Source organism: Mustela putorius, unplaced genomic scaffold (assembly GCF_011764305.1).
Source record: "Mustela putorius furo isolate JIRA1106 unplaced genomic scaffold, ASM1176430v1.1 tig00000174_pilon_pilon_pilon, whole genome shotgun sequence".
Classification (NCBI taxonomy): domain Eukaryota; kingdom Metazoa; phylum Chordata; class Mammalia; order Carnivora; family Mustelidae; genus Mustela; species Mustela putorius.
Genome location: NW_025421304.1, coordinates 4,010,325 through 4,026,159, shown reverse-complemented (window position 1 = coordinate 4,026,159; position 15,835 = coordinate 4,010,325). Strand labels below are relative to the sequence as shown.

General features: G+C 44.9%; 1 protein-coding gene across 2 annotated transcripts in view; it reads left to right on the top strand.

The window, feature by feature from the left end:
- GPATCH1 (G-patch domain containing 1) overlaps positions 1-15,835 on the top strand; it is a 45,101-nt gene that overhangs the window by 20,230 nt on the left and 9,036 nt on the right. For both annotated transcript variants that reach the window (XM_004765211.3, XM_045075993.1), the window contains exons 10-17: positions 1,883-2,087; positions 4,074-4,370; positions 5,548-5,726; positions 6,196-6,323; positions 7,287-7,423; positions 7,946-8,112; positions 13,657-13,873; positions 15,478-15,585. In XM_004765211.3, the coding sequence (XP_004765268.1) occupies positions 1,883-2,087; positions 4,074-4,370; positions 5,548-5,726; positions 6,196-6,323; positions 7,287-7,423; positions 7,946-8,112; positions 13,657-13,873; positions 15,478-15,585 (1,438 nt within the window). The remainder of the gene's footprint in view (positions 1-1,882; positions 2,088-4,073; positions 4,371-5,547; positions 5,727-6,195; positions 6,324-7,286; positions 7,424-7,945; positions 8,113-13,656; positions 13,874-15,477; positions 15,586-15,835) is intronic.

Sequence of the window (15,835 nt, the reverse complement as noted above, 5' to 3'; positions counted from 1 at the left end):
ACAGCGAGAGGGAATACAAGCAGGAAGAGTGGGAGAGGGAGAAGCAGGCTTTCCACTGAGCAGGGTGCCCAAGGCTCGATTCCAGTACCCCAGGATTATAACCGGAGTCGAAGGCAGACGCTTAATGACTGAGCCACCCAGGAACCCTTGGCAACCCAGTTTTAGATGGTTCCATACTTTAATTTGCTCTTTGTTTCTGAATTCAGCAAACATTTGTTTAGTACCCCTGTGACTTGGCCTGTGGATTTTCAGAACAGGGGAGACCAGGGGCAGCGCAGCCTCAAGAACCACATTCCGGGTTACAGTGGCTCTGATTTGTTTAGCTGTGATGGTGTGTTGTAACAATGAGCAGAACATAATCGGAACAGTGTCGGGCCCGTCGTAAGCCGCTGTTCTTGCCAGAAATGTCAAGTAACATTAAGGGAGATTTTTTTTTTTTAAGTGTCTAAAAGGAGAACAGGAAAAAGGCTGAGAAGTACTTGCTTGACCCAGGGCTCAGTAGGACCAACTCCTGGCCCCCAAGTGCAGCCTTCCCCCAGGGAGGGCGCCCGAAGCACGAATTCACTCTAGGGAGGCCCAGGTTCATGACCAGGGTGACAGGCATGGGTGGTTCCTGAAGCACTGCTTGCCAGAGTAGTGCTTTGGGCGGGAGCGATTCAGAGAAGGGCTCTGTTCACCTAGCCTTTCACAGACAGGCCAGTTTTCTACACTGTGGCCAGAAGCCCAGCCTCTGCATCCAGAGGCCAAACAGCAGAGACCGAGCAGAGTGGGGGGTGGGGGGAGGATGCTTTGAATCTCCCCGGAGGGTATTAAGAAGAGCCGGGCTGCACACTTGCTGCCCAGCCCCTCTGGATTTTTGTGTCACGGCCGTAACGGAGGGTTTGCCAGCTGCTATGGGAGTCCACGCATTCCGAGAAGGTGGCCAAGCTGAGATGATAAAGAAATGAGATCTCCTGGCAGAGATGCCAGCTCTCTTCCGTGGGCTGTCATGGTCCCAGGTGCTTACCCCAACTGCATCTTTCAGCCACCTGGGGACCCCGCTGGGCACCAGCTCTTGAGGTGGGACGTGGCATCAGTGTCTTTAAACCCTTAGGGGAGCCCTGTGTGCAGCTGGGCCCCAGAATTGCAGCCAGAGGGCGTTTGGTGCGGCCCTGGTTACAGAGGTCAGGGTTTCAGGTAGCTGGAAACTCTAGAAAATGGCTTATGTAAGACTGTCTGTAAATATGTTTGTTAGACTTGGTGCAGGGAAGACCGTTCAGCACAGTGATTTAAAAGTGCCCGATACTTTTCTTGTAATGTATCTGTTCTGTCCTCATCAGTGCCCGAATTCCTCAAATACATTTCAGTTTCAGCTTTTGAATTAAAACTACCTCAGATCAAAAAATAAGTCCCCAAGCTCTAATTTGGAACTGAAATATAATTAGAAAAATAATTCTGAATTGAAAAGCAACTTATTTAAAGTTATTATTTTTTTCCCCTAAGTCTCGAATCATACTTTTCTCAATTACGTTCTGATTTACAGTCAGCCAGTTCTGCGTGTGAGCCAGTACATTGTGCTAACTCTTGTCATCTTTCTTATCACACAGAACGAGCATATTGGCATTTCTCTGTAGAAGTGGGCAGGGGTAGCATTAGAAATGTGTGGCCATTACAAAGATGCATTTCCCAGTGGCTCTCCAGATCCAGAATGGATGTTGGCTGGACACCTCGGGGGGCTCTACCCAGTGTGGCCTCCCTGGTGCAGGCTAGGCCGGCGAGGGCAGGCTTAACAACACTCACAGGTTATGGGTTTTCTTGGTTAGTCAAACATGGTCATCTCACAGCCTGTCTTTTCTGAGGTTTGTTTCTTGTTTTTTTGTTTTTGGTTTTTTTTTTTTTAAAGACTTACCCACCACCTGAATTGCCAAGAGACTATCGACCAGTACATTACTTCAGACCTGTGATAGCTGCAACCTCAGAGAACTCCCACTTACTCCAGGTATCATCCGAGTCAGCTGGAAAGCCAGTGCCTGACCCGGGGACCTGCAGTAGGCACCAACTGAATGCCTCCAAGAGAGGGGAGTTGCTGGGAGAAACACCTGTTCAAGGTAGGTGCCATGAAGAAGTTGAAGAGCATTACATTTACATTTATAGGGACTGGAGTTACCAAAATCAAAATGGACAGTTGTTTTCTCAATGACCAGCCTTTTAGGTGGTTTTAGGTGGTTTAGTATTCCCACATGGAGAGAACGAAATTGTGTATTATGAATGGCACAGATAGCAGTGTACGTATCCCTTACTTTTTGAAAGAATTTATTTATTTGAGAAAGAGCACACGCGCGTGCTCGCAGCATAAGCATGGGGAGTGGCAGGCAGAGAGAGAGGGAGAAGCAGACTCTCCACTAAGCAGAAAGCCAGACGCAGGGCTCAATCCCAGGACCCTGAGATCATGGCCTGAGCTGAGGGCAGATGCTTAACCGACTGAGCCACCCCGGTGCCCCCGTATCTCATATTTCTTGAGACTTGTCCTCTAACATAAGTTGGGTGTGCTTTTGAGATCTCAACCCTGGTCTTAAGCTCAGCAGTTTTCAGACTGGGAATAATTGCCAGGAATGTGATACAGACTAGGACATGGGTGCCTTCCCTGTCCCTACAGAGCCTAGGAACGTGTGATTTTTTTCCTCAGGAGAAAGGATACTGTAGCTCTTTCCTGAATGCCTAAAAAAGGAACAAGTGAGTCTGAAAGTGCATACAAGTGTGGAGAATCTCTTGCAGGTTGTCACAGAAAGACCCACCTGAGAGGTGAACTTGGACTTGGCAATTGGGAACCTGATAGGTATCTCAAATATAATAGACCAGAGCAGAAGTTGTGGTTCCCCACTTCCTATTCCAGACTTGCTCTTCCCCCTATCTTCCCATTGTTAGTGACCTACTGCTTAGACCAGAATGTCGGAATCCTAATTCCTGCCCCCACCCCAAGTCCACCAGCATGTCCTCTCAGTGCTGCCCCGAATGTGTGGGGGACCCCCCGTGTCTGCATTTCCGCTGCTTCCATCCAGGAGTGAGTGCCCATCCTGCCTCACCTGGACCATTGTGGGGCCTCATTATTGGTCTCCTTACTTCCCTGCCTTCCTCTCTGCAGTCTATTCCCCTGACTGGCAGCAGGAGGACTGAATCGTTGTCACTGCCCCTCTTAAAACATTCCAGTCCTTCTCACACTGAAGACAAATCCAGACACCATCCCCCTACCCCTGTCCCTGCCCAAGGCTGTGTGATCCAGCTCTGCCTCCTTTTCAGGCCATATCTTGTCCCCCTCTCCCATAACCCCATGAGGTACAGTCTTGTGACCCTGCTTTCTGCCGTCTGACCCCACCTACCATGACGTGACAGTCACTGGGGCCTTGACGTTCACTGTCTCTTCTGCCTCTGCTCTTCCCTCAAACTTCAGCTCTTTCTTTTACTTAACTCACCACAACTATGATCTCTTTGGAGGAAACTTCCAGGCCTTCCCTGCCCCACATGTGCTAGTGATTCCTCACGCCCCAGTCCCAGCCCTTGTCTCTAAGTCTCCTTTGGTGGTGTCACCCTGTTTCCTTTATGGTCCTCCTCTCATAGCCATCCTCCGGGGTTGACTTTGGGCTTCTCTGAGGCCCACGCCACCAGCTAGTGACAGCAGGGCCCTGTCTGTGGTGTCCTCACAGCCCAGGCCAGTGCTCTGTGGGCGCTGTGACAGGACTGAACACTGCAGGGACAGCTGGCTCTGAACCGGGGCTTGTGCCAGGTGGGACTGTCAGGTGGTGGCTGCTCGCGCTGGCATCTGGAGCCCAGGGTGTCAGCTCCTGCATTCTAGGACCACTCTCTCACTCCATAAATATCCATAAACACATTGGCCTGCACTTTTGTTCGCAGTGAAACATGGGTCTTGTTACTTCATCACTGTCTAGTTCACAGGGATGATAGGAATAGAGATGAGAAACTCCCTGTAAAATACGCCAGCGACATACCTTTGTGACATTGAACTCGTCTGTACCATGATATGTCAATATAGCTGTCTTAGGATACTTCGTTTCTCTTCCTGTTACTATTTTTGTTAGGTTCAACTACTTCAGTGTTGGAGTTTCTGTCCCAAAAAGACAAAGAGAGAATCAAAGAAATGAAGCAGGCAACTGACCTGAAAGCAGCTCAACTCAAGGCCAGGAGTCTGGCCCAGAATGCCTCACGTAGCAGACCCCAGCCCTCCTCGCCAGACGTCGGACACTGCTCGTGGCAGTTGGCCCTGAGTGGTGGGACAGCCTCCACGAGAGCCAGCAACTTCAAACCTTTCGCAAAAGATCCAGAAAAGCAAAAACGATATGAAGAGTTTTTAGTAAATATGAAACGGGGTCAGAAAGGTGGGTGCTAGGTCTGGGAGTCTGGGGGAAGCACTTTTGCTCTTCCTGCCCCAGTCCTGGATTTGAAGTTGCAGCATCCCCCACTCTGCCAGTGTTTGGCTTTGTCCGGTGCAAACAGTGCATAGATTGTAGTCCCTGGCTCTTGACCTTAGAAAGTAAGAACAAGTAGCTTGTGTTTCTCCATATCTCAGGTCCCAAAGATAGCTGTCTTAAGTAGAGAACACGCCTTGGCCATGGCTAGTGCTGAAACACAGACCGTGTACTGTTTGCAAATGCTTGCCTTCTCTAAGTGTTGCATTTTACACCAAGAGAACAAGGTCATCTCCCACTTTATCTTAAAATCCTAATTAGCCAGCCCTAAATCATGGTCTAAAATTTTATTTAAAAAGGTAGCTGGCTGTTAAACCCTTACGAGGGGGGAAAAAAAATCACTTTCCAGTCTACGGGGTAAATTTGGGCAGAGTGAGGAGAGGGTTTGCTGTCATTCCCAGTAGTGGTTGGAAGAGTCGTCAGCAAATGTGAGGCATCGGTTTCCTTCCTTACTTTTTATTTTTGTTAAAGATTTTATTTGAGAGAGGGACAACAAGCGGTGGGGAGGGGCAGAGGGAGAGAGAGACAGAGGAACAGACTCCCTGCTGAGCAGGAAGCCCACCATGGGGCTAGATCCCAGGATCCTGACATCATGACTTGAGCCAAAGGCAGACACTTAACTGACTGAGCCACCCAGGTGTCCCTGAGACATCAGTTTTCAAAAGCAGATGGCGGTCTATTATGTCTTCACTGCCTGCTAAGAACCCACCCACTGATGTTAATTGTTAAATTAAAAAAAAAAAAAGTTAGAAAAAGGAGTGTTTTTCTGCCAAAACCTAGGAAGATACTTGGGATGAACTTTTCACTGTCTGGGAGTGGTACCAAGTTCCTGGCTTCGAAGATTTAACAAGCATTAGGCCCCAGCTGTTTTTCTCTGTTCTGTGAGGTAGACAGAATTCAACAAAAGAATCATGCTGAGGGGGAGAGCACTATTACCTGACGAGTACTCTCTACCATGCTCTCAGAAACCAGGGTAAGGATTGGTGTCCCTTCTGGATAAAATCTATAGGGATACAGTGGGACCACTGGATATTCTCCTTTGAGTCCTATGTTCTTCCTAAGAGTGAAGCAATTTCTTGTTCCACAGATGCCCTGGAACGTTGTCTGGACCCCAGCATGACAGAATGGGAGCGAGGCCGCGAGCGGGATGAGTTTGCTCGGGCGGCTCTACTCTACGTGTCTTCCCATTCGACCTTATCCTCCAGGTTCACGCATGCCAAGGAGGAGGAGGATTCAGATCAGGTGGAAGTCCCTCGAGACCAAGAGGTCTGTCGCCATCATGTCCCTACCTGATGAATTTTATTGCATTTTATTATTTTTTAAGATTTTATTTATTTATTTGACAGAGAGAGATACAGTGAGAGGGGGAACAGAAGCAGGGAGAGTGGGAGAGGGAGAAGCAGGGAGCCTGACTCAGGGTTCGATCCCAGGACCCAGGGATCATGACCTCAGCTGAAGGCAGATGCTTAACTAACTGAGCCACCCAGGCATCCTCCTTGAATTTTAAAATTAAAACAAGTATTTCTGGTCCCTCGGTGGAATGATCACAATATACACAGCATTATAGAATAAGAACTGATTTTCTGCTTTTAGCTTTCAATGTAGTTTAGCAAAAAAACATTGTAGCATAAGAGCTGTTTTGTAATTTTGAAAGATTGCTTGAAAACTTTCAGTGGAAGAGCAGTCAGGTTAATGGTGTGACCACTTATGAAAAAGAATAAATGTCTTTTCTCAGAATGATGTCAACGACAAGCAGTCGGCTGTGAAAATGAAGATGTTCGGGAAGCTTACCCGAGACATATTTGAGTGGCACCCTGACAAGCTTCTTTGTAAGAGGTTTAACGTCCCTGACCCTTATCCAGAGTAAGTGAGGAAATCTGCCCTTACATCAGTATTCACTCTCCCGTATTAAAGCTCTCTTTCCCTCTCACCAACTCAGGTAAATTCCCCTTTTCTAGAGGAATTTACTTGTAAATGCTTAGAGTTGCAAATTTTGTAGATTTAACTACTGTTGGTTTGTTACTAAAAAAATAAGCAAACATCGAGGAAGCAAACTTTATACTGAAGACACAAAACTCAGGTATGTCTAATTTGCTGCCTTTTTAATGATGTACATAGAGTTTACATTTAAAAGGTTACTTATGCTAATTTTTTTTTAAAGATTTTTATTTATTTATTTGACAGACAGAGATCACAAGTAGGCAGAGAGGCAGGAAGAGAGAGAGGAGGAAGTAGGCTCCCTGCTGAGCAGAGAGCCCGATGCAAGACTCCATCCCAGGACTCTGGGATCATGACCTGAGCCGAAGGCAGAGGCTTTAACCCACTGAGCCACCCAGACGTCCCACTTATGCTAATTCTATATAAAAGTTTGATACTTATTTGATTATAAACACTACCAAAAAGCGTATAAAATTGAATCAGAGGTTTTGTCAGAACATTTAAGTATATTTTTAGCAGTGCAGCTTTTCCTTTTTTTTTTTTTTTTTTTTTTTAAGTGCGGGGCTTGAACTCACAGCCCTAAAATCAGGAACTGAGCTGAGATCAAGAGTGAGATACCTAACTGACTGAGCCACCCAGGCACTCTGGAAATACATTTTCAAAGTTAAATTCTAGATCTTACAGGAAAAAAACTGAGGGCTCTTACTAGGGAAAACTTCATTGGCCCTAAGGTCAGTCAACAAAATTCTTATACTGATTTGAGAAGCAAAATAACCTTCAGGGACCTCTTAGCAGGTAGAAGAGCTAGTGGTGAAAAACATGAGATGTTATTTCATAACATGAGTTGTTACTAAATTTATGTATGTATGTTTTCTCTTCAACCCACAGTTCAACTTTGGTTGGCTTACCAAGAGTAAAACGTGACAAATACTCAGTTTTCAACTTTCTGACGCTCCCAGAGACAGCATCCTTGCCTACAACTCAAGCATCGAGTGAAAAAGTACCAAAACACCAAGGCCCCGACAGTGAGTGGGGCTTCCTTGGTTCCATGTGCTGACCATGTTCTCAACCCCTATCCCATTGGGAAAACAGAAGTAAAGTCTTAAGGGTACACATAGTGCAAGCTGTCTCTCAATTAAGAGACTTGTTCATGTGAATACATTAGCTCAGGTTGTAGGAGTTCAGGTATCTACTGTTTGAGGTCGGGGCACTGCCTCAGCATCTGCCACCTTCCCAACACCTACAGGTTTGCTGATGTTCTTGGATAAAGCCATCATGGAGAGCTTTCCTTTTGCTTGCTAATTCTTTTTTTTTTTTTTTATTTAAGATTTCATCTATTCACCTGACAGAGATCACAAGTAGGCAGAGAGGCAGACAGAGAGAGAGGAGGAAGCAGGCTCCCTGCTAAGCAGAGAGCCCGATACGGGACTCGATCCCAGGACTCTGAGATCATGACCTGAGCCAAAGGCAGAGGCTTGAACCCACTGAGCCACCCAGGCACCCTTTGCTTGCTAATTCTGATATTACATCTGTGTCCTACCTTTCAGAATCAAGAAAACCATCCAGATGGGATACATCTAAACAAGAAAAGAAAGAAGATTCCATTAGTGAATTTTTAAGTTTGGCTAGATCAAAAGTTGGTCCGCCTAAACAAGAGTCCAGTCCGTTAGTAATCAAAGAGGAAGAACGTGTGATGGAATCACTCTCAGATAAGGTATCGGGGGGTGGGGGGGCCCCAGGTTCTCTTTCCAGGCTGATTGTGGTATTTGTCCTTCTCTGTGATGGTGCTTTGTCATCCTTGGATAAGAGGGGTCTGCAAACTTTCTGTGAAGGGCCAGATATTAAATATTTTAGGCTTTGTGGACCATATCGTGTCTGTCACAATCACTCCACTCTGCTGTTGAATGTGAAATAAATTATAGGAAATGTGAAAAAGATTGGGTTTACCTATGTTCCAATAAAACTTTATTTACAAAGCTGACAGTGGGTTGGATTTGACCCATAGGCTGTAATCGCCAGCACCTGCTCTACATTACAGTAGTTTCAGTCATATCTTTGATCATGAGGAAAGATTATAAACTTCTCTGCCAAGAATGGTTTTCACTCAGCATCAACCACTGAAATAAAATTCAATATATTTTCTTTTGTGGAGAATATAAAGGAAATATCCATTGGGCTTTTTTTTTTTTTTTTAAATTACTGCTTTAATAGTTACAAGTTGAATTTAACAAAAAGTTTCATTTCTAATAGCCTCACTTAAAATTATTATTTTATTTTTTAAATGAACATGCATTAAAAAGTATAGTTCAGGGGTGCCTGGGTGGCTCAGTGGGTTAAGCCGCTGCCTTCGGCTCAGGTCATGATCTCAGGGTGCTGGGATCGAGTCCCGCGTCGGGCTCTCTGCTCAGCAGGGAGCCTGCTTCCTCCTCTCTCTCTCTCTCTCTGCCTGCCTCTCTGCCTACTTGTGATCTCTCTGTGTCAAATAAATAAATAAAATCTTAAAAAAAAAAAGTATAGTTCAGTGAGATTTTATAAACATACGGATTTATAGAGGAGTGCCTGGGTAGCTCATTCAGCCAAGCGTCTGCCTTTGTCTCAGGTCATGATCCTGGGGGCTGAGATCAAGGCCACATTGGACTCCCTGCTCAGTGGGGAGCCTGCTTTTCCCTCTCTCTGCTTGCCGTTTCACTGCTTGTGTGTTCTCTCTTTTTCTCTCTTTGGCAAATAAGTAATCTTTTTTTTTTTTTTAAGATTTTATTTATTTATTTGACAGAGGGGTCACAAGTAGGTAGAGAGGCAGGCAGAGAGAGAGAGAGGGGGAAGCAGGCTTCCCACTGAGCAGAGAGCCCGTTGTGGGGCTTAATCCCAGGACCCTGAGATCAGGACTTGAGCCTAAGGCGGAGGCTTAACCCCCTGAGCCACCCAGGTGCCCCTCAAATAAATAATCTTTAAAAAAAACTGTGGAACCATCACCACAATCAGGAAGCAGATTGGTACTATGACCCCAAAAAACTCCCTCCTGTCATTCCCTCCCCTCTCTGCAAACGCCTGCCAATCACCGATCTCTTCTCTGTCTCTCTAGTATTGTTCTTTCCAAAATATTATTTTAAATGGAATCAGACAATATACATATATAACCTTTTGAGACTGGGTTCTTCCACTCAATATCAATATCTTTGAGATTCATCAGTAGTGTAATATCAATAGTTGGTTCCTTTTTATTGCTACTCTGTTGTGTGGGTGAGCCACGGTTTTTGGTCGTTCACCCTTTAAGGACGTAGGGTTGTTTCCAGCTTTTGGCTCTCGTAAGTAAAGCTGCTTTCGGCATTCATGTGCAGAGTTTTGTGTGACTATAAGTTTCCATTTCTCTAGGTTAAATAACCAGTAGTGGGATTGCTGGGTAATGTATACATGTAGATTTCACTTTATAAGAAACTGCCAAAAAAAAAAAAGAAAAAAAGAAGGAAAGAAACTGCCAAACTTTATACCAAAGTTCTTGCTTTGTGTATATGAAACTCTCCTGTTAGGTGCATACACATTTAGTATTATTTTATCTTTTTGCTGAATTAAATCTTTTATCATTATGTAATATTACTCTTTATTTTTGGCAATTTCCAGTATGTATTTTTTCATCTTTTTACTTTTAGCCTATTTATTTCATTGTATTTAAAGTGGGTTTTTGGTAAAGAGTATGTCATTGTCCGTGTGTCCTTTTTTAATAATACATTTAGATAATCTGTATGTTTTACTTTGTGTGGTTTAGCCATTGGCATTTAATGCAATTTGTTGTTATATTTGGATTTGGGTCTACAGTTTTGTTTCCTGTCTGTTCCCACTCTTTTTTGTTGCTCTCTTTCTCCTTTCTTACCTTCTTTTATATTACTTGAATAATTATTAGTCTACGGTTTTAATTCATTTATTACATTTTTAGATTTTTTAAAAATTTTATTTATTTATTTATTTGACAGAGATCACAAGTAGGCAGAGAGGCAGGCAGAGAGAGAGGAGGAAGCAGGCTCCCAGCTGAGCAGAGAGCCTGATGCGGGGCTCGATCCCAGGACCCTGAGATCATGACCTGAGCCGAAGGCAGAGGCTTAACCCACTGAGCCACCCAGGCGCCCCTAGATCTATTTTTTAATGATTGTTCTACAATATACATGCCTACTTTTTCACAGTTTACTTAGAGTCAGTATTGTACCATCCTAAGAGGAGTGTGGAATCTTTACATCTAGGTCCCTTTACTCTCCTAGCTTTTTATGATGTTGCCTTATGTATTACATGCAAACACACTGAAAACCTTAGGAGAGTTTTCTAATTTTTGCTTTCAGTTGTTATACATGTTTAAAGAACTGATGAGCTGATAATCCTTTTTATTTATTTATTTTTTAAAAGATTTTATTTATTTGACAGAGGGAGAGAGAGAAAGGGAGAGCGGAAACACAAGCAGGGGGAGTGGGAGAGGGAGAAGCAGGCTTCTTGCTGAGCAAAGCGCAATATGGGGCTAGATTCCACGACCTTGCTGAGCCAAAGACAGCTGCTTAATGACTCAGCCACCCAGGCACCCCTGATAATCAGTGTTACTTACTTGGATATTAAGTATGACTGTTGCTCTTCTTCCTGAAGAGCCAGCTTTCTCCCCTACCATTTCCTCTGTCTGAGGAACTCCCATGTATTTAGCTTTTATTTTTTTAATTTAATTAAAATTTTTTTAAAAAGATCCTATTTATTCACTTGACAGAGATCACAAGTAGGCAGAGAGACAGGCAGATAGAGAGAGAGGTGGAAGCAGGCTCCCTGCTGAGCAGAGAGCCTGACACAGGGCTTGATCCCAGGACCCTGGGATCATGACCTGAGCCGAAGGCAGAGGCTTTAACCCACTGAGCCACCCAGGTGCCCCTTGACTGTTATTTTTTAAATGGCATAAAACCTTACTAAGGGATTCTGGCCCTGTGCTGTGGTGGTTAGGTGAGAAAGCCTTCTAGATTTTCCCAGAAATCGTGTTGAGATAGTCTTTAGATAAGTTTGCCTGAAAAAAGTCTTGGTTCTTGCTTTTTCACTTATTAGCCAGATGACCTTAGGAATCTAGCTTCCATTCTCTGGGTTATTTAATTTCTTTCTTCGAAAACTCTTTCTGAGTTGGTGTAGCATAAAGGGCCAGAACTGTCTGTGAACACGGGTATATGCCAGCTGGCGTTCAGTTCCAGCCTGCTCACGTGACGCTCACATCTGCCAGAAAGACCTCAGATTCCTGGCTTTCCTGGGGAATTGTTGCCGTCAGTCCCTGGGCTTCCCTGTCAGCCTCTCTCTCCTGACTTCTTAATATAATTTTGAACAATTTTAAAGCAGTCTCAGAAGTTTAAACATAATTTAGGTACTTTGGTCCCCAAACCATGAGCATAGGTTGCCAACCAGGTAACAGGCTCTGCTGTGTTTCCTTCAAGACAGGGCATTCCCTATAGAACCACAGTACCTCGTCCATCAGGGTCTGGAATCGGTGCCCATGTATTCCTGCTGTGTCTAATCCTCGGACCCATTCATGTTCCACCACTTGTCCTAATAATGTCCTTTATGGCAGAAAGTGCAGCTTGGGGTCACTTGTAGCATTTAGTGTCACTGTCACGCTCCTTTAATCTCATTCCGCCTGGTACAGTTCCTCGGTCTTGCAGGAACTTGAGGCTTAAAAGATGACAGGCCCAGATTCTGTAGAGTGTCCTCAGTTTGGGCCTCTCTGATGTTTCCTAGGGATTGGATTCAGGTTCTGCCCTTTAGCGGGGGACTACCTCAGAGGGGCCAAGGCTGGGCTCGCACTGCCTCCAGTCAGGTGGTGTCTGGCGTCAACTTGTCCTGTTGCTGGGGCTCGCTTTGGTCCCTTGAGTAAGGTGGTGTCTGCCAGTCTTCTCCATGGTAAAGTTAATTAATTTCCCCCCTCTGTACTTAGGAAGTACTTTTATGCATTCATTCCTTCCTAATTTTTACTAACTTATTTTAATGACCATCAAGGAATATTGAAATATATACATATCCTGTTCCTCATCAAACTGTGGGCCCATGGTTTCCTGTTTTATTTAAGGGCTAACTCAGTACCCTCCTTACTTATTTCAGTGCTCAGATGGTCTTAGTTTGGCCGACTGGAGCTCCTTTAGGTTGGCTTCTGTGTGTTTTCGGGATGTCCCTCTTACTCCGTGAGTTTGTCTTTGCTGTCTGGGCACAGTGATGTCTGGGCTCATCTTTGTGTTGTTTCTCAAATCCAGCTCTGGAATCAGTCCTTTCTCCAAGGTGGCCTGGTTATTTTTAGTGGGGATTGGTATACTTCTCTTCTTTAATTTTTTTCTGGGAAGAGAGTTTACTCTAAGACTCCAAACATCACTGTCTGGTACCAGTTTTCCTCCTGTGGGTATTTGTAACTCTGCTCCAGAAACTGGAGGTGACAGGGTACGGGGAGTGACCCCGCTGAGTGAAGAGAACCAGGTGAGAGAGTCCAGACCCACTGCCCCAGCACGCATTTGCACTATGAGTGTGTCCTTGTGTCAACCCTTGTCTGGCCTGGGTTCTTGAGAGGGCACGGTGGAAGGACTGGAGTGGATTCTGAGACCCGGGGCTCTCTGTCTGGTCGCTGCTATTGGCACTTAGCACATTGGATTACCCACGCCTGTCTGGGGACAAGCTGTTGGCGGGGAGGGGTCGTGTCTTCTTTATGCCTTTGCTCCTTGTTGATTTAATTGAGTTTGTCCCAAGTCACTGCTTGTGTCTCTGGCAAATCTGATTGTCCACAGCTGGGCTTCGTTGTAGGAATGGCCACGTGTGATCGCAGAGGGAAGTTCTATGTCCATGGTAGCCACATGCTCCCAGTGCCCTTCCTGTTTTCTCGCCAGCATTTTTTCTGAGTAGACGGCCTTCATGAACCTCTCATCTTGGGCCTCTGAAGGCTTGATTGACTCTTGTAAGCAGGCCAGAGGCACTGTGCTAGTCCGCCCTGCTTTTTGTGGGTCCTTTGCCTCTCTGATGCATGACTGATGTCGAGGAAAGTCTTCAGCTGCTCCTACCGGTCGGCTTGTTCTATAGTGGCTGCATCAGAAACATCACAAAAATAAATGTCACATGAGCAGTCATCGTTTAGTTAGGCAGAGCGTGGGTGTAGAACGCACGTACCTGAACATAAACGTGTGTGTGTCTGTCTGACTGTGTTTCTGTCCACCCAGAAGGTCTGGCTCCCCTCACCTTTACTTCATTTCTGACTCTTATTTCATTGTTAATACAGAATATCAGCAAAGGTGTGGATTCACAGACTGAAGGAGAAGGGAGCCGCCCATCCATGGACTTATTTAAGGCCATCTTTGCCAGCTCGTCTGATGAGAAGTCCTCATCCTCTGATGATGAGCAGGACAACAGCGAGGATGATCAGGCAGATCCTGGGGATGGCAACTTCAAAAGCTCCCACGAGACTGACTCAGTGGAAACCTCATCTGCGGCACGCGGTGCGTGGATACTTCAGCTTTGGGGATCGAAATAAGCAAATGATGTCTCTAGAGAAGCTGCCTCTTTGTTTGGTGTAGAGTTCTTTTTTTTGTCTTATTAATTTAAATTCAATTAGCCAACATATAGTACATCATTAGTCTCAGAGGTAGCGTTCAACAATTTATCAGTTGGGTAAAATACCCAGTGCTCATCACATCACATTAGTGTGTAGTTATAACCCAGGATAATTAGCAAACAATGGTGTTTTAATCTTTCACATTTTAAAAAAAAGATTTTATTTATTTATTTGCCAGAGAGAGAGATCACAAGTAGGCAGAGAGACAGGCAGAGGGGGAGGGGGAAGCAGGCTCCCCGATGAGCAGAGAGCCCGATGTGGGGCTCGATCCCAGGACCCTGGGATCATGACCTGAGCTGAAGGCAGAGGCTTAACCCACTGAGCCACCCAGGTGCCCCAAATCTTTCACATTTTTAATGGTGGCATCAGATATAAATTTCTGGTGTATTTTTAGAGTAGCCGTGTTTGATAATACTGATTTTCCTTTTTACCCTAGTTGAGAAGAATTTAAAACTAGTAAAATTTTTGTTTAAGAAATAGATTATTATTATTATTATTATTTTTTTACCTGTTTGATGATGAGATACTAGGATTCTGGGCAACATTTGGGTCTGAGGTATACAAGGGCTCTTCCCCGTGCCGGGAGTTTTGACACAGAAAAGGAGACCATTTGGTGCTTGCAAGTGTGAGAGACTTTCCAGATGCTTGGGTGGGTGAACAAGAACGTCTCAGCCTTTGGGTGGCCTGCTTGCCTGTCAGTCTGTGGTGGACTTGGGTGTAATTTTTTTAGTGCCTTTAACCAAAAAGTTACGGAGAGGTATTAAATACTGTTTATTCTTATGTGATTTGCAAACACCTGTTTCACATTTCTGTGGGGGAAAAAGCCACCCAACTTCGTTTTTATTTCAAAATGATTTAAGCTTAAATTGTAAAAGCTTAAAAATATATAAACAGAGAAAGCTTAAGTCCCTTGGAATCCTACTTCCCCGAGATAAACATTGTTAATACTTTGATGTGTATTTTTCTGTACTTTTGTGTTTTTCTTTCCACTATCTGAAAACAGTTCTCAAAAAAAAAAAGAGATTATTACTATGAACATGGTAATTTATTTGTATTCAGCTTTTCCCCTCTTTGATAACTTATTTTGAGTGAAGTTAAACTTTCTGAGCTGGGACATAGTCTTAGATCCCTGTTTGTAAGTTTTTGTTATCCTCAGACGACATCTTTCCTTGAGGCCATCTTTTAACCCTTCAGGTGTCAGTGAGGTGGTCCCGAGCATGTGCTGTGCAGACCCCTGTGTTGCAGCCGCTGGTGCACTTGGTGCACTGACTTCCCAGCTCAGATGTCCACGAGGTTTGCGGTCAGGTTCGCATGTTCACAGCTGTATCCTCAGGGCCTGGCCTGAGCTAGTTAAGCAAAGTGGTGAAAAAAAGCACACATTATCTGGTGGCAACAGGTATTAATTGAAGAATCAAACACATTAGTATTAGTATAATAGTATTTACTGTTAATATAAATAGACAAAATTAATACCCTGGTGTTTTCCAGCTAGCGAGCCGGCACCCCAGCAGCCCACACCTTCCTTCCCAATACAAAAGCTGCAGATAGATGAAAGAGAAGCCTTCGGCCCGCGGCTGCCTCCCGTCTTCTGCCCCAGTGAGTTGAGAGCTCCTTGGTTCACCCGTTTGCGTCGGCACCTGTGTCTCCCCTGACCTGCGACAACTCTAACCATGTTATTATCACCTCTACCCGTCTAATCCAACACAAGGTCAACCACGCACATACAGTTGACCTTTGAGCAAGGCGGGATTTAGGGGCGCCAACACCACGCACAGCCGGTAATCTGCCATATAACTTTTGACTCCCCCTAAAACTTAACTACTGATAGCCTACTGTGGACTGGAAG